The 25,713-nt window shown below is 47.4% G+C and overlaps 1 protein-coding gene across 1 annotated transcript in view; it reads right to left on the reverse strand.

Annotated features, from left to right (window-relative positions):
• Window positions 1-1,420: 1,420 nt before the first annotated feature.
• Window positions 1,421-25,713, reverse strand: part of EMILIN2 (elastin microfibril interfacer 2) — a 58,836-nt gene continuing 34,543 nt past the window's right edge. The window contains exons 5-8 of the mRNA XM_045850444.1: window positions 7,123-7,506; window positions 5,796-5,828; window positions 5,029-5,157; window positions 1,421-2,546 (exon numbers count right to left, since the gene is read on the reverse strand). Coding sequence (XP_045706400.1) covers window positions 2,209-2,546; window positions 5,029-5,157; window positions 5,796-5,828; window positions 7,123-7,506 — 884 coding nt within the window. The 3' untranslated portion in view covers window positions 1,421-2,208. The remainder of the gene's footprint in view (window positions 2,547-5,028; window positions 5,158-5,795; window positions 5,829-7,122; window positions 7,507-25,713) is intronic.

The raw sequence follows: 25,713 nt of genomic DNA on the forward strand, positions 1-25,713 counted from the left end.
AAGTTTCATGCAGGGAGGGAAAATGTCCCAGTCCTGTCTCTGCTTACCTTAAGAAGTACTCTGAGCTTTTCCTCAGCAACCACTTCTTTACTTCAGAAGTAGCAGCCCTGAGCCTGAATAAGTCCGAGGGCTTGGTTCATACGTCTCACAGGCACACAGTTTAGCACTGTTGTTTCCTGGAAGGGGCTGCTCCAGAGCCCCCGTAGTCTCCAGCTCAGGTGACCTTGTGTTCTCTCAGCCTTTCCCTATTGAAAGATGCTGTCTCCTAAATGGACCACAATTCGGCTTTCCTCTTATTTCATCTTGACCTGCTATAATTAGACTTAGTCTACTTCGCGTGTCTTGGACACACAAAGCTGAAATGCACCTTCTTTCACAGAATGAGTCAGAATGCACTGAGAGGGGAAGACCAAATGTTACTTGTTGCTCTGAACAGCCCTGCCTTTCCGACTATTGCACATTTATCCCCTTTGGCACCGGGTCAAGGTCTTTACAAGGGATGGTGAGAGAGAGAGGGCAAAAGTGTGTGTGCGCCAACTGGGTTTTCCTGAACATGCTCCATTTCACTGGGGTTTTTTCCATGAGTCATTTCTAGGAAGCCAGCAATACTCTGACAGCCAGCCACCTTTAGCCAGTTCCTCAGCTGGAGAGATGGGATGAGAATGCCACTCTCCCCCGTGCTCCTGGACAGGAGCCCAGACTTTAAAATCCTGAAACAGCAAACCCTCAGGTTCTTGGTCACTTCTGCCTTGCCTGGGGGTGGGAGGTGAAAAAGGCTCCTCTCTGCGGTGTCTAGGGGCCACCCTATAATCTCACTGGCAAGCAGCCCTGGAAAGTCAAAGCAATTTTTACAGCATGAGAGTATTTGGTGGCTTGATTCAAGCCAAGGAAACTTGTCTGTGGTCCGCATCTTTCCTGGGGCTCTAGGGGACTTGCCTCCCCTACTGGCATTTTGGATTTTACCCACCTGATGAGCAGAGACCACCTGGAGCTAAATCTGGTGTGCCTAGACGTTTTTGCGCCTGTTGGTGAGGGCGTGACGTGCCTGGGCTTTCCGGGAACAGAGCGTGCTCTCCGTGAGAAGATGCCTGCTTTTCTGGATGATCTCAGCTTTCAGTGTGTGCTCAACTTTATGTTGGGCCTCTTGTTGCCTGGGAACCCGTGAGCTCTTAAAGCCACATCTGTGTAATCTGGGCAGCAGCAGTCTCGTTAGCTTGGGCAGCTGCTAATTAGATGTGAATTCTCAGTGTCCCCTGGAGGAGGTTCCCCTCCTTCAGCTGCAGGGCTCATGTGGGGGCCTTGTCCTCCAAGCACATCTGGTCTGTCTTTACCAGCAAAAAAGAACACAGTATACATCTTGGATGCTGATGGGTAAGTTAAATGGTGGGGGTAAATTTATTCACGCTTACTTTCTATAGGCATCAAAAAAAAGGCAATTACCCTTCTATAGTTAGCTTTTTAGCAACAACTCTCAATCCATTAGGAACCAGATTGAAGTAACTTGAAGTGTTTTAGTGGTTTTACATCTTTATTGACACTCCCTGTCTTTGCACTTAAATTGTACATGTCATTCAAGGAGCCCAACAAGCTACACAAACAGTACAAACAGTCTCTCTTGGATCTCTTCGCGGCTGCGCAGAGGCCCAGGTGAGCAGTGGTGAGGCAAACCTGGGACAGCCCAGACTGTAACCTCCAGGTCTCTATGTGGTGGCACGTGCCACTTCAGTGTTTAAACTTCTCTCCGGCATGCAGTATAAATAAACACAAAGACATTTGGTGTCGACTTGCTCCCTGGTAAAGACTGTAGCCACAGGTACCAGTTTTGGCCAGCAGCCAGCAGCTCTCCCCTTCTCGGTCAGCGGGACATGATCCTACGGCCTAGGCCTACAAGGCAGCACCTTGGGGGCTGAGCTCAGGCCCCTTGGGGCAAAGGCAGAGATGGGGATTGCAAAATGCAGAGAGAACCTGGCTCATAGGCAGGGGTGTGTCCAACTCTTCAGCAGGCCTGTGGGAGAGACAGACGTTGGTGGCCGCGTGTTTCACTCCTTGCTGCCTGCTGGGATCTCTAAGGTCTTGTGGCCTCCAAAGCCAGAGAGAGGTGGTGGGATGTCGACAGAAAACTAGACCAGTGCTCCAGTTACATAGATAAAGTGAATATATTAAAGCTTTCCAGTCCTCACAACTCTCCCCTTTCCTTTTCCCACTGCCCTAGAGGTGGGAAAGGAAAGGGTATAAGAAAACCCCACTAAATGTGGAGTACATTTCATCAAAGTCTGTGTGAGCCAGCCTGCCCCCAGTCACCACGATGTTGACGCCATCCCCTGCCTTCAAGTGCACGATGAGGTGGAACGCTCCTGGGCCCCCGCAAGTGTGCAAGGCCCCAGGGGGCCGGTGATACTCCAGGAATTCTCTCCTGTAGCCAGCTGTGTGCAGCTGGGCCACACTGGCGTTGGACACCGACAGGACAGCCTCCACATACGCGTCCCTCTCAGGAGTAAGGGTGGCCGTGATCAGGTAGCGCCCGTCGTATGGAGCTGTGAAGATCCCTGGGTGGAAGAAGGCAGATACCCATGCTCATGTGACACCTTCACAGCCCTTTGCAACAAGTATCAATTCTCCTAGGAGAGAGCCCACCCACAATCACCCAATGACCCCCCTTAACATGAACCACTCTACCACTGACCCAGTCCTCATTGCGAGAACCCCCTGTCCAATGCTTGTCACATTCAGAAGAGGGCAAATACTGCAAAACCGCCAGCATGTGGTATAATTAACATACCTCACCTACACTTGTAGCGGCCCTAGGAGAAACTAGTGCTCTGCATGGTGCAGAGAGAACCATCTGGCCTTGTTGGAAGAGAGCTCAGTCCCTGTAACATCTCCAGCCACTGGATCTGCCAGCCTTTGCAGTGCCAGGTGCACTGCCCATGCTTGACGAAGATGCAGGATGGAGGCCCCACCCCTTCCCTGCTCCCTACTCAGCAGAGATACAGTGGGGAGGCAGCAGCCACCCAGATTCTGGTTGCCTCTTGGGAATTTTCTCCACTGAAAGTACCCCAAAGCCAATTCAGAAAAAGCCTCACAGCTTGGCTGCTGGGTACAATATTCACAAACTCCTGAGTTGCCTTGTGAGGAGGCAGGGCCCCCAAAATCCCATAAAGCTTGTTACAACCCAGGGAAAACCATGACCAGCTCTCCTCCCGTGGAGGAGCCCGTTTCCCTGCACTGGACCATTATACAGGTGTCATCCATTCACAGGTAGAAGTCAGCTGACTTTCACCTCGCCAAAGATCCACAGGTCCTGGGCCTGCGAAGAGCAAGGGCAGTGGTAGTTCGAGACGTGGAGGCAGCATGAGGAAGAGGAAATAAGGTTTGTAGATGTACCCATTACAAAGCAGTAGTAGGTGGCCCCACAGCCAGAAGAGTCAGAGCCCACATGAAATGCTGCCAATAGCAGCCACTTTCCCTGGGCTCTGGAGAGCACACTTGAAACATGGACCACAGGCTCAGAGCTGACAGAATGGAGGTCCCAGAACTGAAAGAAATCTCGGGGGGCTGGTTCTGCCCTCTGCCCTGAAAAATCCAGGCCACTCGGCTCCCTTCCCCAGCTTTTAATAGCTAAAGCCCCTGGAGTCTCTCCCAAGGTACCTGGGCCAAGAGGACAGACCCGGCCCTGGCCCTCTGGGCACGTGGCCTTTGTGTCCCCTCAGGGTCACCCAGGATTTCCTTTACTGAAGACCTGCTCCACTGAAGAGATGTTCTGAGCTGGACATCATGGGAGAAGTGTGGGCCACCGTTCCTGCTTGCAGAGATCCCTTGACCTGCCTTGACAAGCTGTCCCCATCACCACGGCAGCATGGAGTCGGGGCCCTGGTGGAAGCTGTATTTGAGTTGAAAGCAAAAGGGCACTACTCACACCCTGGCTTGCGTGCCTCTGAGCCTCAGGAGTGGCTTAGAAACACAGGGTCCTGAGCGTCTCTCCAGCCAGCCTGGAGGCCCTGGAGTTCTGCTTTTCCAGGTTCTGCATGTGACTTTTATGCTCCCTAGCACTGTCCTAAGAACAGGTGGGATTTAGCCTGCTGGCAGAGCAAACATGGGGGTGATGGCTAAAAACTGCCCAGAAGAAACTATTCCATCTTCCAGTGGTCTTCTAGAAATCTACCAGCCATTATGCGCACGCAGCCCCTGGGAGGACCTGCATGGGCCCCTCAGTCTGGGGCACTTGACAGACCGGCCTCTTGTCAGAGGTCTCCGAGTTCCTTGGAAAAGACCCCTCTCCCCAAGCTGCTTGGAGCCTCAGCACCTGCCTCAGGCTATGCCCGGCACAGGTCCCAGGCACACCTGGAGCTGTTCTTCCCCCGGGGCTGCTGATGGGCAACACAGTGGGCCAGGTGGTGGGCACCGTGACTGACTTGCCTTCCCTTTACACTGGAGACCAGATGCCATGTTGGTCCCCGAGGACAGAAGCCAAGGCTCAGGTGTGGGCCGGCGGGAAGGAGGAGGCCTGAGCAACAGTATCCTATGGTGACCTCTGTCTCCTCTATTCTCCGGGGCTGAGGGACAGTCCGGGTGCCACCAGCAGATCCAGGCAGCTAAAGTGGTTCTGTTTCAGAGCAGGAGACCCTACACACAGGGCCACCCTCCTGGAGGAAACGTCCCTTTTTTTGGCTCTGTTCATAAACCACAGCTTCTTCCCGAAGGAGGCAGGGTGACTCCAGCCTGTCCTGTCCCAGGGTGTGAGGATGACACTGAGAAAAGGAGCCTGCCCATGGCCTCAGCTGGGAGAGCCTTTCTAACCATCTACAGTCACATGGACAATTCCCATGGCGAGGGCTGAGGGCCACTACTCTGACCAGAAATATCACGGCACACCCAGCCGCCTGCAGCCTGCAAGCTCCTCACAAAAACCCAGAGCAGGGACCAACACATTGCCAACTGCACCCTCGGGTGCCCACAGCTGCTGGGGCATCTCCCCAAGTGTGGCTCCCCCACCCCAGAGCCCCAGATAGCACGCCCCTCAAGACTTACCAGTGCTGGGGTCATACACGTCCCCATCATTGACCAGCACTTTGTTAAAGAGGACAACACCCCCATCACTGGGGAAAGGCTTCTGGGTGAGCCCCGCAGAGAAAGACACGAGAGAAGGCACTGGAACCCCTGGAACAGAAAGGACGAGGGTGTTCACAGGCAGGTGGGGCTGGGGCCTAGGAAGTCAAGGCCTGTGTGCCTGTCCTGAGAAGCAGCCTCACCATTTTATTTTGCCTTCAAGTGTGCACCCAGGGACACAAACCATCCGAGAGCCAGACAGTCCACCCTGTCACATCAACAGTGAGGACAGCTGAGCTGGTGGTTGGTCAGGCACTCGCCTGGAGCAGACGTGCCTGAGAGACACTGTGTGTGTTTGGTGGGGGGGAGGACAAGGAGTGGATAATGGAAATAATCTTGGGAGCGGCTTACTTATTGAAGAACCAATAAAACCTGGTCCCTCAGGAAGCTGCTCAGGGCCTCACCAGGCTTAGGTCTACCCAGTGGTCCTCTCAGGGAACTCCAGGAGCTGGGATCATGCTCAAGGGAAAACTCTGTCCTCAGCATGGCTCTGACCCTCTCTGGGGAGCAAGCCTGGCAGAGGCTCCCCCGTGGCGGTCAGCACAGGCCGTGATCACAGCTGGCGGCAGGGAAGGCCGGGGCCCAGTACTAACACCCGCACTAACAGCCCGAAGCAGGGAGGAAGGACACGCAGGGCAGAGGCTGCCAAGGAGATCTGGCCTCCTGCTCTGCTCCCCTGGCAGACCTACCTGGGGCGGCTATTGGAGGTGACTTGGGGTATCCTGAAAAACAAAATGGGAATGGAATATCAAACAAAATCCTAAGCAGCACCTCATTTTTCATATCTCCTCTTTCCCTGCCCCTCACACTATTTTTTTAAATGGGTAAAGAGCAAAGGCACCCACTCCAAGCCACCTCCCCAGAAACAGCTGCATCTGCCGGACCTGCTTCCTCACTAACCCACTTATCCCTGGACAGGGGAGGATGCCCTGAGGGTAGTTGGATGAGGGTATATGAGGAAAAGATGACGCACTAGGGCTTCTCAATCAAGCCAGGGCGGAGAAGTCCACAGACTGAATAGACTCACATATGCCAACTCCCATGCCTGTCCTCTAGGAGCTTTGTCTGTTCACAGGCTTCACCCCCAGCAGGCTGGATGCAGTGCTTGTCACATGGATGCATGGGTGGGTGGGTGGATGGGTGGATTGCTGGGTGAATGTATGGAAGGATGGATGGATGCATGGATGGAAAGATGGAGAGATTGCTAGATGGATGGATGCATGGACAGACAATAGCCCAACAGTGTATAATTATCCATGATACATGAAACTAATAGAAAACAAACTGCTTAGAAAATTATTTGTTTACATGTCATAGCCCTGAGCCTCAGTTTCCTTATCTATCAATAGAACTAATAACTTCACAGTGCCATCAGAAGAGCTGTGAGAAATTGATGTGGGGGGGGTCCCCACAAATGCTCACTCCCCTTTCCTTCGCCCCCTGCCCTTACCCAACAGTGTCCCCCGACCCCTCTCACTTCCCAGTGGAGCTGACACACCTTGCATGGATCACCTTCTAGCCAAGCACCGAACTAGGCTTTCTCCCCTCATCCTCACAGAAGCTCCCTGAGGTGCTACTACTGTCTTCACTCTGCAGGCGATGGAGCTGAACCTCGGGTTAGGAGGCTGGCCCAGGTCCCAACGCTTGTAATGACAGCACTGGGATTTGATCCAGAACCTTCCAGCTTCCTCACTCAGAGGTGTGGCTGTCTCTGCTGCTACACAAGCTCCCAGTGTACCTTTGGTTTCCCAGGTACACTTCCTGCTGGGAAGATCAGTGAGCTTCCCCTGGGGCCTCAGGATTCCAGCCCATGGGGCAATCTAAGTATAACTTGTTGCACTGACTCTGGAGGGGCCCAGGCTCTGGGGGTTCAATTAGCACGAACTGGTCTCTCAGGATGTCAGCACCTTTAGAGAACTAAGTTTTGGACCTCACACCCTCAAGGCTGAACCATGAACCCACAAAGCCCCTGCAGTGGGCCCCTGAGACTAAGACTGCACCTCCATGTAGCCTCACCTGGTGCTCCCGCGAAGCCTTCTGTCCTGGGGACGGGCACCTGCCCAGACTGGCCATCCACCCCGTGGGGCAGGCCCCTCCCTGACACGCCCATCCTCCCTGGAGGCCCAGCCTCGCCAGTCTCCATAAAGTCCCCAGTGGAGCCAGGCAGCCCTGTCCAGCCAGGCCACACTGGTGGGGGCAGTGGCTGTTGGGGTCTCTTGGGCAGAACAGGCTGCTGGCCCGTGTGCAGCTGTTGTCCGTGGTCCTCAGGAGGTGGGGGAGAACTGGGCCTTGGCAGTGGCGGAGGGGTCAGCTCCGGAAGAGATGGCTCCGTGGGGACCTCTGTCAGCTGTGGGGGCTTCTCTTGGGGTGGAGGCGGGGGCGCTTCTGAGGGCTCCTCCGCTGAGCATTTGGAAAGTGGAAAGAAATACACAGAATTAAGAACTTCAGGCTTGAAGGCTCAGCCACAGCCCCTGTGTGAGACTGAAGGCGTACGCTTGCGGGGTTTGTCCCTGTACCTGCACCAACAAAGTCATGGACACTATGCCAGGGACAGGAGCAGCCGCCACTGTATGGGGACAGCCTGCCTTGCAGCTTCGGAAGGAGCAGCCTGTCAAGCAGGTGGCCTGGGAGCCACTGAGAAGACAAGCGGAAGGCACCCTGCCCGGGGAGGGGGTTTTCAGCCTCCCTGCATGATGGCTGCACTCTCCAAAACAACACCGCTCTTGGCTCCAGCACCGGAACCTTTCCGATTTCACTGCGTAATGATAGCACAGATGTAACCACAAATTACTGAAAGAAATTACTATTGCCACAGGCAACCTTACATTTAAACAAGCTAGTTTTGGGGTCACAGTGGATGGCTTCACAAGCTAAGGGCCTCCTGGGTACAGACGCTAAGGCAACCCAAGCAGGTGTCTGGGAGCTTGGGCCACCTCTACAGCAAGAGCAGGCCCCAAAAGAGCAGCAACACCCCTGGCCTCTCACCACATCCTTAAGTCACCAGCGGAGGGGGTTTCCACCAGAGGAACCTTCTGATTCACACTTTCCTGTCCTCTTGGGATGGCACTGTGACACAGCCAGGAAACTGCCGCCCTCTCCTCAATGTGTACGTTCCTGGAACTAGCCTTCCTGTAGAGGCCCACAGGGCATCTAAAAATAACCAGAACTGGCTGGATACCACCCTCAAAAGTCAACCCCTGCTCCTCAGGCACCTATGGTGCCTGCAATGCCCAGGTTCCACGCTATAGAATTATATCCCGGCAAAATCAGTGATTGCATTTTGACTCACTGTCTAGTTTTGTTTTAAAACTCACTAAGGTAATTACAGCATATCAAACACATGCTCCTCTCTGCCCATAGAGCCAGGCTGCTCATCTACCTCCACCCCAAAGGGAGATGATTTCTCAAATAGCCTTTCCTGACCACTGCTCCGTGAGAGAATTAAGCCCGTCAAAGAATGAGTAGATCAGTGATCACTTTCTGATTGATTACTTTCTTAATTCTCCCAAAGTTAGTACAGCGCTAATACCATTCCAGATGCAGAGAAGTTAATTCATGCCAATCAGTGGAATGGATCAGGCCTAATTGTCTTTGGAACCCTGGCTGAGCGGAGCTGGGTTAGACAGAGAAACAGGCAGACGGATTCCAGACATGGAACACCAGCCACAGTGGAGGACAAAGAACAGTCTGAAAACACTAAGTCAGTTTACACACTAAATTAGGAGACTCTCAGTCCCTTTTCCCTGCTCAGCTTCCAAGACACTTACTTACTACTGCAGGTCAGTGACAGGAGGAACTTTCAAACTGACTCCATAATCCTGGTTATGTGGCTTAGTTGGTTGGAGCATCAAAAGTTTGTAGGTTCGATTCCTGGTCAGGGCACATACCTAGGTTGTGGGTTCAGTCCCCAGTTAGGGTGCATACAGAAGGTAGCCAATCAATGTTTCTGACATTGATATTTTTCTCTCTCTCCTTCCCTCCCTCCCTCTCTCCCTCTTCCTCTCTCTCTAAAATTACTAAGCGTTATTGAGTGAAGATTTTTTTTAAATGACTCCATAGTGAAGCCCATAGGCACGAAACCCTATCTCTGCCTCATCTTCAAATGTGAACCACAGTCAAGATCACCGGAAGTGCAAGGAAAGCCTTTAATGTGAAAGACAAAACCAAAACAAATCATCCAACCAACTAGTGAAAAGGAACTCTGGAGAAACAGACAATGCAAGAAATAAACATGGCTATCCCTCCAAGAAACAGAAGTCACTATCCAATATGCAAGAAAAGATTGGTATAAAATGGATCTTCTTAATATTTCTGGCCAATATGGAGGCATAAGTAGACACACTGTACCTCCTTACGCAACCAAAAGAAGGGCAACAACAAGTTTAAAAACAAAAAACAACCATAACTGACAGAAAATTGAACTGTATGGAAGTCTGACAACCAAGGAATTAAAGAAGAAACATTCATCCAGACTGGTAGAAGGAGCAGAGACGGGCAGGCAGCAAGGTGGAGACTGGCGGATCAGGAGAGGTGGTAGCTGGCAGACCTAGGCGGTCCCACATTTGCAAGTGGATAAACCAGGAGGAACAACTGGGGAGCAAGACAGACCATGCAACCCAGGGTTTCAGTGCAGGGAAATAAAGCCTCAAAACCTCTGGCTATAAAAACCTGTGAGGATTGCAGCAGCAGAAGAAACTCCCAGACTTACAGGAGAGTTTGTTGGAGAGACCCACAGGGTCTTAGAATGTACACAAAACCACCCACTCTGGAATCAGCATCAGAAGAACCCAATTTGCTTGGGGGTAGCAGAGGAAGTAACTGAAAACCAGCAGAGCTGAACAAGCAGCATTGTTTCCTCTCGGACTCCTATCCCACAGACAGTGCCACAATGCAGCAAATGGGTTCCCCCTCCCTGGAAAATACTTAAGTCTCCACCATATAATGTGTCAGACCCCCCAAGACAAAAAAATAGTTCAAATGAAAGAACAGATCAAAGCTCCAGAAAAAATATAACTAAGCGATGAAGAGTTAGCTAACTTATCAGATGCACAATTCAAAACACTAGTAATGAGGAGGCTCACAGAAATAGTTGAGTATGGTCATAAAATAGAGGAAAAAGTGAAGACTATGCAAAGTAAAATAAAGCAAAATGTACAGGCAACCAACAGTGACAGGAAGGAAACCATGACTCAAATCAATGGTTTGGAGAAGAAGGAAGAAAGAAACATGCAATTGGAACAGAATGAAGAAACAAGAATTCAGAAAAATAAGAAGGCTTAGGAACCTCCAGGACAACTTTAAACGTTCCAACGTCTGAATCATAGGGGTGCCAGGAGAAGAGAAAGAGCAAGAAATTGAAAACTTATTTGAAAACATAGTGAAGGAGGACTTCCCCAATCTGGCAAAGGAAATAGACTTCCAAGAAGTCCAGGAAGCTCAGAGAGTCCCAAAGAAGTTGGACACAAGGAAGTACACACCAAGACACATCATAATCACATTACCCAAGATTAAAGAGAAGGAAAGAGTCTTAAAAGCAGCAAGAGAAAAGGAGACAGTTACCTACAAAGGAGTGCCCATAAGACTATCAGCTGATTTCTCAAAAGAGACCTTGCAGAGAAGAAGGGGCTGGAAAGAAGTATTCCAAGTCATGAAAGGCAAGGACCTACATCTAAGATTACTCTATCCAGCAAAGCTATCATTCAGAATGGAAGGGCAGATAAAGTGCTTCCCAGACAAGGTCAAGTTAAAGGAGTTCATCATCACCAAGCCCTTATTCTATGAAATGTTAAAGGGACTTATCTAAGAAAAAGAAGACCAAAAACATGAACTGTAAAATGACAAGAAACTCACAACTATCAACAAACAGACCTAAAACAAAAACAAACTAAGCAAACTAGAACAGGAACAGAAGCAGAGAAATGGAGATCACACAGAGGGTTATCAGCAGGGAGGGGGAGGGGGGAGAATGGGTAAAGGTATAGGGAATAAGTAGCATAGATGGTAGGTAGAAAATAGATGGGGGGGGGATGGGACAACTGTAATATCATGATCAATAAAATATATTTTTAAAAAGTAAAAAAATAAAAATAAAAAGGACCTTAAAGAATAAGGATGAGCCTTTGCTGATTAAAACCATACTTGCCAAAAAAAAGAAAATTCAATGAAAGAGTTGGTAGACAAACTCAAGAAGATTTTCAGAAGGTGGACAAAAAGGCAAAAATGATGAACAATAGAAAGAATTAAAAAAAAATAGAGGGTCAGTTCTGGCCAGGTAGCTCAGTTGCTTAGAGCATCATCTAGATACACCAAGGTTGTGGGTTCAATCCTTGGTCAGGGCACATACAAGAATCAACCTATGAATGTGTAAATAAGTGGAACAATGAAAATATTTTTTTCTCTCTCAAATCAAGAAATAATTTTTTTTTAGATTTTACTTGTTTATTTTTAGAGGGGAAGGGAGGGAGATAGACAAAGAGAGAGAGAAACATCAATGTGCAGTTGCTGGGGGTTATGGCCTGCAACCCAGGCATGTACCCTGGCTGGGAATTGAACCTGGGACACTTTGGTTCCCAGTTCGCACTCAATTTACTGAGCTACACCAGCCAGGGCAAGAAATAAAATTTTAAGAAAAAGAAAATTAGAGGGTTAACCCAGAAATCTTTCCCGAGAAAAACTGGCATGTAGGGATGATGAGGTGGTAAGAAGAGAATTATCAAATACATATCCAATTTCTCAGAACTGGAGAAGATGAAAGATCCTAGCACAATTATTGAATAAAAGATCCAAACCAAGGCATATTCAGAACACTGAGGACAAAAAGAAGATCCTACTAGCTTTCAGGAGAAAAACATTTTTAAAAGTGACTTCAATGAGGATCATCAGGCTTCTACACAATGTCAAAACCTAGGAGACAAGAGAACAATGCCTTGTAATTTTGAAGGGATATCACTGTTAACTTTGAATTCCATAGTTGGTCAAAAAAGTCTGTCAATTATGAGACTAGAATGAAGACATTTTCAGACATGCAATGCTTCTAAATAAAACAAAACTCTCTCTCAAGCACCATTTCTTAAAAAAACTATTGGAAAATACATTTCACTGGAACAGAGGGAGTAAACCATGAAAGAAAGAAACTTGTAGGGTCTCAGACAGGAAAGAGGTTCAAAGAGTTTCTAGGATGGCATTGAAGAAGTTTCGGATTGGAAGCCTAACAGCAAGTCCAGAGAGTTAGCAGTCCAGACTGGGTCAGGAGGAGAGGGCTCCAGGAGGGAGGCCGCTCGTTTTAAAACATGGAGTCTACACATATGGCACACTTTATGCTGTGGAAATTGTATTAAGAGAGTGTTGAAGGGTAAGAAGAATCCAAAATGGACACAAAAATTTAGCAAATACCCAAAGCAATTTACACATTCAATGCAATACCTATTAAAGTACCAATGGCTTATTTCACAGACATAGAACAAACACTTCAAAAATTTATATGGAATCATAAATGACCCCAAATAGCTGCTGCAATTTTGAGAAAGAAGAGTAAAGTAGGAGGGATCACAATACCTGACACTAAACTATACTACAAGGCCATTGTAATCAAAACAGCCTGGACTTCCGGCAAGATGGAGGCATAGGTGGATGCACCATACCTCCACGCACAACCAAGATTAGAACAACAATTTAGAGGCAGAATAACACCCAGAACTGACAGAGAATTTATCTGAATGGAAGTCAGACAGCCAAGAAGTTGAAGTAGACCCGTTAATCCAGACCGGTAGGATGGGCGGAGAGGAGCAGCTGGGCGAGGGGGCGCAGGCGCACAGAGAACAGGGAGAACTGGGTGCATAAGGCAACCAGGAGCGCATAAGGCATCTGGGGAGTGCAAGCTCGCAGTGGGTGGACCCTGAGTACGCAAGTGGCAGCTGGCGGGCCCAGTGAGGCGGCGATTGTGGACCAAGGCAGAACTCGCAACCCAGGATCCCAGGGAAGGGACTGAGGTCCCAGAACAATGGAGCTACCACCATTGTTCCCTCTTGCCCCCGCCCCCACATACAACGTCACAATCTAGCCACTGGGGTGCCCAGCCCTGGTGAGCACCTAAGGCTCTGCCCCTCACCGTAACAGGAGCGACCAGACCGAAAAAAAAAAAAATAGAGAGAGAGAGAGAGACATGTCACAAACAGAAAAACAGATCAATGCCCCAGGGCTCATCCTTTTGAGCAACCAAGAGATAGCCAATCTATCAGATGCACAGTTCAAAACACTAGTGATCAGGAAGCTCACAGAATTGGTTGATTTTGGGCGCAAATTACATGAAAAAATGCAGGTTGCCATAAAAGACATGAAGGAAGATGCACAGAGAACCAATAGTGATGGGAAGGAAACTGGGACTCAAAACAATAGAGTGGACCAGAAGGAAGAAAAAAACAACCAAACAGGAAAGAATGAAGAAATAAGAATTCAAAAAAATGAGGAGAAGCTTAGGAACCTCCAGGACATCTTTAAACGTTCCAACATCCGAATTATATGGGGTACCAGTGGGGGAAGAGGAAAAGCAACAGATTGAACACGTATTTGAACAAATAATAAAGGAGAACTTCCCCATTCTGGCAAAGGAAATAGACTTCCAGGAAATCCAGGAAGCTCAGAGAGCCCCAAAGAAGTTGGACCCAAGAAGAAACACACCAAGGCACATCATAATTACATTAGCCAAGGTAAAAATGAAGGAGAGAATCCTAGAAGCAGTAAGAGATAAGGGGACAGTAACCTACAAAGGAGCTCCCATCAGACTGTCAGCTGATTTCTCAAAAGAGACCTTGCAGAGAAGAAGGGGCTGGAAAGAAATATTCCAAGTCATGAAAGACAAGGACCTATATCCCAGATTACTCTACCCAGCAAAGTTTTCATTTAGAATGGAAGGGCAGATAAAGTGCTTCTCAGATAAGGTCAAGTTAAAGGAGTTCATCATCACCAAGCCTTTGTTTTATGAAATGTTAAAGGGACTTATCTAAGAAAAGAAGATAAAGAAAAAACACGTATAATAAAATGACAGCAAACTCACAATTATTAACGACCACACCTAAAGCAAAACCAAAAGAAACTAAGCAAACAACTAGAACAGGAGCAGAACCACAGAAATGGAGATCACATGGAGGGTTAGCAACAGGGGAGTGGGAGGAGGAGAGAGGGGGAAAGGTACAGAGAATAAGTAGCATGGATTGTGGGTTGAAAATAGATAGGGGGAGGGTAAGAATAGTATGGGAAATGTATAAGCTAAAGAACTTATAAGTATGACACATGAACATGACTAAGGGGGGGGATATGGGTGGGAGAGGGTGTACAGGTAGAGGGGAGTGAAGGGGGAAAGTGGGGCAACTGTAATAGCATAATCAATAAAATATATTAAAAAAAACAGCTTGGTACTGGCATAAAAACAGGTGCATGGACCAATGGAACAGAACAGAGAGCCCAGAAATAAATCCAAGTCTCTATGGTCAATTAATATTTGACAAAGGAGGCAGCAACATAAAATGGAGTAAAAATAGCCTCTTCAACAAATGGTTGGGAGAACTGGAGAGCTACATGCAAAAAAATGAAACTTGAGCATCAACTTACACCTTACACAAAAATAAATTCAAGGTGGATAAAAGACTTAAATATAAAACATGACACCATTAAAGTCCTAGAGGAGAATGTAGGTAGGAAAATCTCAAATATTTCATGCAGAAACTTTTTTACTGACATGTCCCCTAGAGCAAGGGACATAAAGGAAAGAATAAACAAATGGGACCTCATCAAAATTAAAAGCTTCTGCACAGCTAAAGAAAATAGTATCAAAATAAAAAGAGAAACAACTGTATGGGAAAACATATTTGCCAATGATACCTCAGACAAGGGTTTGATCTCCAAAATATGTAAAGAACTTACATGACTACAGTCTAAGAAGACAAGCAACCCAATTAAAAAATGGGCAAAGGACTTGAACAGACACCTCTCCAAGGAGGACATACAGAAAATCCAAAGACACATGAAACAATGTTCAATATTGCTAGCTATCAGAGAGATGCAAATTAAAACCACAATGAGATACCACTTGATACTAGTCAGAATGGCTATCATAAACAAAGCAACAAACAACAAGTGTTGGAGAGGTTGTGGAGAAAAGAGGACCCTAGTGCACTGTTGGTGGGACTGCAGACTGGTACAACCACTTTGGAAAGCTACAGTATGGAACTTCCTCAGAAAACTAAAAATGGATCTGCCTTTTGACCCTGCAATTCCACTGCTGGGACTATATCCTAAGAACACTAAAACACCAATACAAAAGAACCTATGCACCCCGATGTTCATAGCAGCACAATTTACAATAGCTAGGGGCTGGAAGCAACCTAGATGCCCATCAGTGAATGAATGGATCAAAAAACTGTGGTACATTTACACAATGGAATTCTATGCAGCAGAAAGAAAGAAAGAGCTCCTACCCTTTGCAACAGCTTGGATGGAGCTGGAAAGCATTATGCTAAGCAAAACAAGCCAGGCAGTGAAAGACAAATACCATATGATCTCACCTTTAACAGGAACCTAGAAAACAAAACAAAGAAACAAGCAAAATATAACCAAAAACACTGAAATAGAGGACAGACTGACAGTGACCAGAGGGGAGACAAGAGGGAATTTCAGGGGACAGTGGGAAGGGTTCACAGGAACAAACTTAAAGGATACATGGTCATAAACTAAGGGGAGGGTGGTAATGGGAGGGAAGTGGGGAGGGGTGGGAGGGGGGACTGGATTGGGAGTAAAAAGGAGAAAACTGTACTTGAACAATGATTAAATTAAAAAAAACTTAGCAAATAATATGCAACACTACTACTAATTCAGTGAAAAACAAAACAAAAAGCAACACAGTCATCTTCAGCTGTTATCCAGTTGTTTAGCTCACAAGAGCACAAGCCTTTCCTCAATTTCTGTGATGCGACTGTTGGGAGAGGGACAAGGGGAAGCAGGGAGAGTCGAGGGAAAGCCTTGTTATAGAGCCCCATTATTGCTGATAAAATGATAAGCTATATAATGTCTAAATACTACCTAAAGTATCTATGTCAAGAGATGTCTAAAGCTAATAAATCAGTGTAGAAATATGGAGGCAAATATCACGGGGAAAAAACATCTGAAAGAGTTGTATGTGGCTGCCACCCACCTCCCCGCCACCCGCCCCACAGAGACCGAGAAAGGTGACAGGGAGAAATGGGGGCAGGGATGCCTGTTTTCATTATAAGCTTCTCAGGTCTATTTTTCTTATTTTTATAAAATCTAACTGTAGAAGACACTCACAAAGGGCACATTTCTACCCTACCCTTAAGTCTATTTCTTCTCTGTCCCTCTGTCCTCCTCACTCTGTTCCTCAGTTCTGGAGTGTCCTTCCTCCCAGGGCGCTGCTCTGCCTGAGCACCCAGTGCCCACCTCCCTGCTCTTCCAGGAGCTGCCCCATCCAACACCACTCCCTTCTGCCCATCCCTCTTTCCTTCCTTTTCCCAAGTTCTTCCTTTAACCCCAAGTGTAGGTGTCTCCACCCAAAATTTAAATAAAAAATACTTTTCCTCAGTCCCACAGCCCTCAATGAATCACAGCCAGCAAAGTACCTTGGAATAGCAAGCTCCGGCCCCTCAAACTGGCCCTTTTTCTCTTACCTCTTCCCAGCAAACCCTCAAACCAACTCTCTCTCTGAAATCCACTGTCATTCTCCTGCTCACCTCATCCTGGTGCTCAGAGTCATATTTTCCTCCTCCCTCTCCCCCTTCTCCCCTCCCCCACCACACAGATCTGTTGCTAAGTCCAGCTTATTCTAATTCTGAAATATTTTTGGCTCTTTCTTCCACACCTTTGCACAAATGCTCTTTAGAAAACATTCTAGTCATCTTTTCCCTGCTCAAAAGTCTTCCATTGTTTTCCACTGCTCATCAAATCAAATCAAATCTTCTCTGTCTGACACCCGAGTCCCCTCCACTGGCCCCATCTCCTCCTGCAGGCTCCGGTACCTCAGTGGTGCCTGGCTCTCATCTGAGCTTCATTTCTTTGTGTCTTTGCTTTTGTTGTTCACACTCCCTAAAGGCCTCTTCTGGTGCCCTTGCCAAGAGAAATACATCCATCCCTGAAGATCCAGCTCAGATACCACCTCCTCCATGAAGCCATCTTGGCTGTGCCAAATACGGCTTGAACAATCCTGTCTCTGAAACACAAAGCTCTTTGGGCCTCTAGGGGCTCTTTCGAATTCTTATCTTTCTTTCTTGCTTAGTGATTAGCACTTGAGGACACATTGTAATGATCATTCATCCCCGGGGCTAGGCACAGGGCCTGGCACATGTGGTGAATGGACAGAGGCTGGAAGTATGGCAAGTCCTATGGGCCATCCCCCAATTCCTGCCAGCCATTAAATTAGCACCCTAATTTTGCCAATAACTGCCACTCTAGGGTCCTGTTATGGCAGTGGTCCCCAGTCTTTTTGACACCGGGAAGTTTCCGGGAAGACAATTTTTCCAGGGAACAGACTGGGGGAGGATGGTTTCAGGCTGATTCAAGCACACTGCATTCAAGCTCACCTTCTGCTGTGCACCCTGGTTCCTAATAGGCCACAGGTCCATACTGGTCCATGGCCTAGAGTGTAGGGTCCCTGGTATCAGGGCAAGGCTGGTACCCAGAGACAGTGGTAGTTTGTACTTTTGTAATCATCACTCCCCCAACACCCAGGCACATCATACCAAGTAGGAGGCAGAGGGAAAAGAATGAACAAATATAATGCTTAGGCCAAATATTCTCCACTAATCTCCTTGGGGAGTCTGTCCACAAGTGCTGTGAGAGCTGAATGCTCCAAACTGCCCGTCACATCACAGCAAAGATGGTAATGAGAACAGCGCCCTGGACCCAGACAGAGACCAGCCCAGCCCCTCTAGCTCCCGCTTCTGCTCCCGCCGCAGCATCACACAGTACTCCTGAAGCACACATTTATTACAAAGTTGAAACACACTAGACAGCATTTTGGTCTTTCTGGAAAGACAGCTCTGGCAGTCAACATCTTTCTGAACTGAACATGTGTTTCTAATTCAGAGATTGACCGTTTGAATTGAGTTCCTAAGAGTCAAGCGTTGCTGCGCGTGCGTTACTGAGTGAGGAGCAGTGAGGAATGGATCATGTCCTGGCTCTTGGTCTGGGAACCTGCCCCCATGGCATCATCCTGATGCCAACGTGTGGCCTTGTATCTCCGGGAGCAGGCCAGGCAGGACCACAGGCTTACCATGGAGGGACTTGACACTTGTGTAATAAAAGCCCCTCCTTCTCCTTTAAAGTTCTTATTAAAAGTCAATTTCAACTTTACTAAAATAAAGACCTGCCTTTAAAAATCCCCCCAAATCCATGAGGCCGATGTGCTAAGATGATGTGTCTGGTCCAGCTGATTAATGTCTCATTCTGGGGACAGGAGTCTGGGGTATCTGTCTCCTCTTGCAGTCGCTCAGGAACCCTGGAGGCAGGCCCACTGCAATGTGGATCTAAGTTGCAAAAATTAAGGCTCCTTAGCAGGTTCCTGGCACCACAGTGGTGCCTTGGCACAGAACAATAGGCTGCAAGGCAGACACTGCCCTTGGATGTTAGCATCTGTGTTGGAGGCCTGGCTGTGGGAAAGCCACTGTAACCCCCTGAGTTATCCACAGCCTGCATCACACAGGCTACCCCTGCAGTGCTTCCTGTCACCCAGGCAAAATTCAGTGCCAGTCAGATGAAGTGACAGGTGTGAGTGCCCATCCCTAATTGTAAAACACAGTGCAAGTGGGAGGTGCAATTCATCAGAAGTCTGGTCCAGGTGAAATCTGATTTGCCTGGCATCTGGAGGATGTGTCTGCAGGCCAAATGCTGCAACTACACAAGTATTTGAAGATGTCAATCAAGACTTCCTGGCTTAAAAAGAAAATCCATCAAAATGCTGACAAAAGGCAGCTAACTGGATGGATGTAATAAGATGTTCTCAGAGCGGAATACCACATTATGCAGCCAAAGCTCAGTTCCTGGGAATAGGCCCATGCTACCATGGACTGAGACGTGACCAATCGCCTGCGGGTCAGGAAGTTCAGAGGAATGTGGCTCCTGTCCTGAGCTGGCACAGAGTGGGCTATGAGAAAACGACCAGTTGAGGAAACAGTCACTTGTCTTCCCTGCAGGAAGGCTGAGGGGAGAGCAGGCCAGGTGGCACACCCCTAAATGGAGGACATGTAGGTACATGAAAGAAATAATTGACAGAAAACCTGAATTGTTCTCCTGACAACACATGGAGGGAAAATGTGTATTCACTGGAATGGTTCTGCTCTGAGCAAATGGCAGCCTAAATGCTGATCTGGCTTTGGTTGAACAAAGAGGGAAAAAGCCCTCCCACTTGCACAAGGTGGCACTGTTTTGGTTATGGCACAGAAGGGCTCTTGTTGACTCTTCCTCAAGTGGGTGGAGCCAAGAATGTGAGTCCAGAGGTGACCAAATGGAAATCCCAAGGAACTGGGCTAAAGAGGGAAAACAGGTCTACATTTCTAAAAAGTTCAACACTGAAATACAGATACAACTTTATTTGTGTGTGTTAAAATCTGTGGCAAAACCTTTGAGATGAAAAGTATTTCACTATCTGAGTCTCAGAGAAGGGGTCTCACCTCTCCGAGCATCAGCATCACTTGGGAATTTCTTTTCTGGCAGAAATTCACAAGCCGATTCTAAAATTTATATGTAAAGGTAGAGAGGATCTATGCTTCCCAATTTTCAGACCTACTACAAATCTTCAATAATCAAGATGTAAGGAGAGACAGAGCAATAATGAACACAACAGAGTCTGTAAGCAGACTTGCACGTGCACGTCACCTTTTGGCTGGTGGCAGGTGACAAAGTAGGTGACTTTATTCTCTCTCCTTATTTCCTTCCTGCCCCTGCACCTCCCTTTTTTCTGGGCACAGCTTGTCCTGGGCAGTTGTCTCCTGGTGCCTCTGAAGTGGCCTTCCTTCCACTTCCAGGACCAGAGCTAGAGGTTTATTGTTTTAATTACAAATTTAATTACAAATTCCTGGGTCTCACCTCATCCCTGTTGAACAGGAATCTCCTGAGTGAGCCCAGGAGTTCCTATTATAAGCTCCCAGAGGGTTTTGCATGCAGCTGCAGGAGAGCTCAGGCCTCAGAACTCTGCACTTCTAAATTCAAGGTTAGGATGGAGAAAAGCAGCTGCTATTTATACCAACTAAAGAGCATTACAGAAACCAGATGCCGCCCTGGCCGGGCAGTTCAGTTAGTTGGAATGTCCGTTCATGCACCAACAGGTTACTGGTTTGTTCCCTCACTGGGGAGCCTACGGGAGGCAACCGATTGATGCTTCGCCCTCACATCAATGTTTCTCTCTCTCCCTTCCTCTCTCTCTAAAATCAATAAACATATCCTTGGGTGAGGATTGGTGGGGGAAAAGCCCTGGCCAGTGTGGTTGCAGGTTCAAGCCCCGGTCTGGGCATGTACAATTCCCAGTCCCAGCACATGCAGGAGGATGCCAGATGGATGCTTCTCTCTGGCATCAATACTTCTTTCTCTCTCTTTTCCATCCTTTCTCCCTCTCTCTAAAAGCAATGAAAAAAATGTCCTTGGGTGAGGATAAAAATCAAACAAACAAAAAACTAAATGCCCATAGGGTCAAAGGCTGTGTACTGTCTGGGCTCAGTACGATCTGAGTGTATACAGTTTAGTTAGCCATCATATGTACATAAAAGTCCAAGTCATCATGCTGTCTTAGCCCTAAACTGGCCCAAACTCGGCCAATTTCGAGTTGAAGGCAAAAATCACCATAATACTCGCATCAGACCACTTTCCCCCAGCCAGGCTTCATGGTTAGATACTTGTTTTAAAAATCTGTGCTTTTTTCATCCTTGCAGCACTTCTTAAATTAAGCAACTTGATATTGAAGGGATTCTTAAATCTGTAACACTCCTAAACAAAACATTGTTAAAATAATGGAAGTAGTATGAGAAGTTGCCCTAAGACATGAGCAAAAGGAAGAGGTGGGCAACTGGAAAAGGAAGTAATGTCGTTGTCCTGAGAGGATGTTGAAACAATATTGTGGCTTCTAGGCAGGCCTGTCCCTTCTTGGAACTGTGACGTAGGGAATGGGCTTCCCTGATGCACAGAAACATGCATTTGCCCACCAGTTCTGGTGGAGTCCCAGGTTTCTCAAGGCCAGGAACTCCCCTTCTCTCCCAACTGTAAGAGGAACAGTGCAAATGCTGGAGTCAGCCCAGCTCAGTGTCTCCATCAGACAAGGAGGAGGCGGGGATATGCCGGCTGTCCAAGGCTGTGCCAGTCTCGGTGTTGTGGATGCTTGCAGTGTAGGCTGGGATGGTCCTGGGCCCAGGCAGAAAGTAGACTCTGTCTTTCATGCTCATCTGGGGACAGACGTCAGATCTACTGGCAGCAGGGAGACTCCTTACCTGACTGACCTTAAAAAAGGTGAATCTGGGAAGCTTGAGGACACGATGCCACTACAGGGAAGGGAAAGGGTGCTAGTAAGAAGGTGTGAAGTAGCAGTGCCCAGCCCATCTGTGGAAACCGGGGTGACTATCTCCAGGCAGAGGGCCAAACCCTTACAGCCATGTCAGACAGAAGAACAAAGTCCTTTAGAACCTAATGAATCCCTGAGTGCAAAGCTTCTCAGTAATAAGAATATTTGAACGTGAATCCTGAATTCTAGCAAAGGAAGATTTCTAGGCTTTTTACACTACTGGATGCACAGTATACAGAAGAAAAGGGAGAGAGGGAGAAAATGCCCTCTGGCTATCTAGAGCATTCTGCAGAGCAGCCAAGAGCCTGACACCCCGAGCTGCCATCCCAGAGCTGCTCTGCGGACAGGCTTGCTCACTCCTCTGAGGCTGGAGGCTTGGGCTTTGCAGAAAGAGGGAGAAAAGTTCAGCCAGCAGCAGACCAAACATACATTAGAGAGGACAGAGGATTAAAACAATAGATAATACTTACTGAGTGATTACCAAGGACTATTTAATACTCCACTACTAAGGAGTATTAATCCTCACAACAACTTTTAGAGGTATTTTTATTATTTCCAATTAATAGATTCAGAAAGTGAGGCATTAGGTAGATAAGTAATTTGCCCAAAGTTGCAGAGAAAATGTGAGTTTAGATGAGATTGCAGATCTTGGAAATAATCACTTCCTGGCTCAAAATCCTCGGTTAGTTTGTCATTGTACTTAAAATCCAAATCCTTTACCACAGCCTATAAAATCCTGTATGTTCTCATTCCTATCCCCTCTTTGACCTCTGTCTAGGATCTTCCCCCTTGCTCACAGACTAGAGCAAACTGGCATTCTGAGTTTTCAAACAGGGCAAACTTATTCCTGCCTCAGGACCTTTGAACATGCTGTTCCCCATACTGGGAACACTTGTCCCACAGATTTCTGCAGGGTTTGCTCTTCATTTTATTCATATACCTGTCATATCCGCTGAGCAGCCCTCCCTGCCACTCACTTAAGATATGTTGTTCCCAATCTCTATCGCCTTACTCTGTTGAATCTTTCCTCACACACCGATTGCTGGCTGAAATTAGAACTTTATTTGCTGGGCTGCACATTGCTGCACATTTGATGTCTTCCCAAGTGCAGTGCAGGATCCACGAGGGCTGAAATGAGGGCACTAGGACACAACTCAAGAAATATTTGTTGAATGAATGAATGGATAGGAGCACAGGGGCCACTGAGCTGAGCTGAAGGTGAGGCAGTGATGAAAAATACAGTGATTCTTTACCTTTTGAAAGTTAGGCATCTGTCCAAGTACTAGATGAAAGCCATGGACTTTTAGTCTAAAAAAATAACTGAACAGCTACACTAACAGAGACAAGAAAGAGACTATTGGAACATTAGCTGAAGCCCCACTGTCTGCCCTTGCCACCCCCCGCCCCCCACACACTGCCTCCTGGATAATTCAGCCCCATTAGAGATGCTTCTGAAGAAAAGAGTGAAGACTTCTGGCCAAGATGGAGGCGTAGGTAGACACACTGTGCCTTGTCGCACAGCCAAAAGGACAACAATTTAAAAACAAAAAAAACCAACCAGAACTGACAGAAAATTGAACTGTATGGAAGTCCGACAACCAAGGAGTTAAAGAAGACACATTCATCTAGACTAGTAAGAGGGGCAGAGTTGGGTAGCCAGGGCTGGAGAGGACTCACAGCAAAGCGGCAGCTGGAGGACTGGCATGGGCAAGGGGACGGCTGGTGGAGTGGGTGGTCCCACATTCATGTACCGTTAAACCAGGAGGAACATCTGGGGAGCGAGACAGACCTCGAAACGTGGGGTCCTAGCACACGGAAATAAAGTCTCAAACCACTGATTGAAAATACCTGTGGGGGGTGAGGTAGCAGCAGGAGAAACTTCCAGCCTCACAGGAGAGTTTATTGGAGAGATCCACAGAGTCCTGGGATGTACACAAGTCAACCCACCTGGGCATCAGCACCAGAAGGGCCCAGTTTGCTTGTGGGAAGCAGGAGAAATGACTGAAATCCTCAGAGAGTGGAGTGTACACCATTGTTCCCCCTCGGATCCCTCACCCACATACAGTACACAATGCAGCGGTGTGGGTTGCCCCACCCTGGTGAACACCTAAGGCTCCACCCCTCACTATGTAACAGGCCCACCGAGACAAAAAAAAAAATGGCCCAAATGAAAGAACAGATCAAAGCTCCAGAAAAAATACAACTAAGCAACAAAGAGATAGCCAACCTATCAGATGCACAGTTCAAAACACTGGTAATCAGGGTGCTCACAGAATTGGTTGAATTTGGTCGTAAATTAGATGAACAAATGCAGGCTACGATAAGAGAAATGAAGGAAAATGTACAGGGAACCAACAGTGATCGGAAGGTAACTGGGACTCAAATCAACAGTGTGGACTAGAAGGAAGGAAGAAAGAACCAACCAACCAGAAAAGAATGAAGAAACAAGAATTCAAAAAAAATGAGGAGAGGCTTAGGAACCCCCAGGATATCTTTAAACATCCCAACATCTGAATTATAGGGGTACCAGAAGGAGAAGAGGAAGTGCAACAAATTGAAAACTTATTTGAACAAATAATGAAGAAGAACTTCCCCAATCTGACAAAGGAAATAGACTTCCAGGAAGTCCAGGAAGCTCAGAGAGCCTCAAAGAAGTTGGACCCAAGGAGGAACATACCAAGGCACATCATCATTACATTACCCAAGATTAAAAGAAAAAACAGGATCTTAGAAGCAGAAAGAGGAAAGGAAACAGTTACCTACAAAGCAGTTCCCATCAGACTGTCAGCTGATTTCTCAAAAGAGACCTTGCAGAGAAGAAGGGGCTGGAAAGAAATGTTCCAAGTTATGAAAGGCAAGGACCTCCATCCAAGATTGCTCTATCCAGCAAAGTTTTCATTTAGAATGGAAGGGCAGATAAAGTGCTTCCCAGACAAGGTCAAGTTAAAGGAGTTCATCATCACCAAGCCCTTATTATATGAAATGTTAAAGGAATTTATCTAAGAAAAAGAAGATAAAAAATATGAACAGTAAAATGACAGTAAAAAACTCATAGTTGTTAACAGCCACACCCAAAACAAAAACAAAAGCAAACTAAGCAAACTACTAGAACAGGAAGAGAACCACTGAAATAAAGATCACATGGAGGGTTATAACAGGGAAGTGGGATGGGGAGAGAGGGGGAATAGGTACAGAGAATAAGTAGCATAGATGGTAGGTAGAAAATAGATGGGGGGGCGGGGCGGTTAAGAACAGTATAGGAAATGTAGAAGCCAAAGAACTAATAGGTAAGATCCATGGACATGAACTAAAGAGAAGGAATGTGGGTAGGAGGCGGTGTGCAGGGCAGAGGGGAATAAAGGGGGGGAAATGGGACAACCGTAATAGCATAATCAATAGAATGTATTTTAAAAAAAGAGAAAAGTGAGATCTGTGAACAGGGCAGTGGACTGAGTGGGAACAGTCTGTGTCCCTGGTCCAGCAAACTGGTCAATGGCTACTACATACAGTGCATTATGCATCCTCACCCCTGGCCCTTTGCTCACAGTGGGAGATATGAGGACTATCATTAATATGCCCTCTCTCCTCACACATATAAGCCCCATCACCCTTCAAGGGCTAACTTGCTTTGACCAACAGAATATGGCAGGAGTAACACCACACCAGGTCTGGGCTGAGCCTGGAAGAGGCCCAGAAGCTTCCACCTTTGCTTATTGCCAGTTACATGGAATAAATCTGACCATTCTCAGACCACCATGCTGTGAAGAAGCCCAAGGTAGCCACGTGGAGAGAGAGAATGGCCAATGGAGGAATCCTGAGCATCAGACATGTGACTGAAGTCATCCTGAACCTTCTGCCCAGCCAGGCCCAATGCCAGCTGATTGCAGCCACGTGGGTGACTCAACATTAAATAACACAGAAGAACCACCAAGCCAAGCCCTACCTGAGTTTCTGACCCACAGAATAATGGAGAATAATAGATCTTTGTTTTCTTAAGCCACCACAATTTGTGGTAGGTTGTTACACAGTGATAAGTGATTCAATCACACCAGTTTCTC

Source organism: Phyllostomus hastatus, unplaced genomic scaffold (assembly GCF_019186645.2).
Source record: "Phyllostomus hastatus isolate PE091 unplaced genomic scaffold, TTU_PhHast_1.1 phas_contig_80, whole genome shotgun sequence".
Classification (NCBI taxonomy): Eukaryota; Metazoa; Chordata; class Mammalia; order Chiroptera; family Phyllostomidae; genus Phyllostomus; species Phyllostomus hastatus.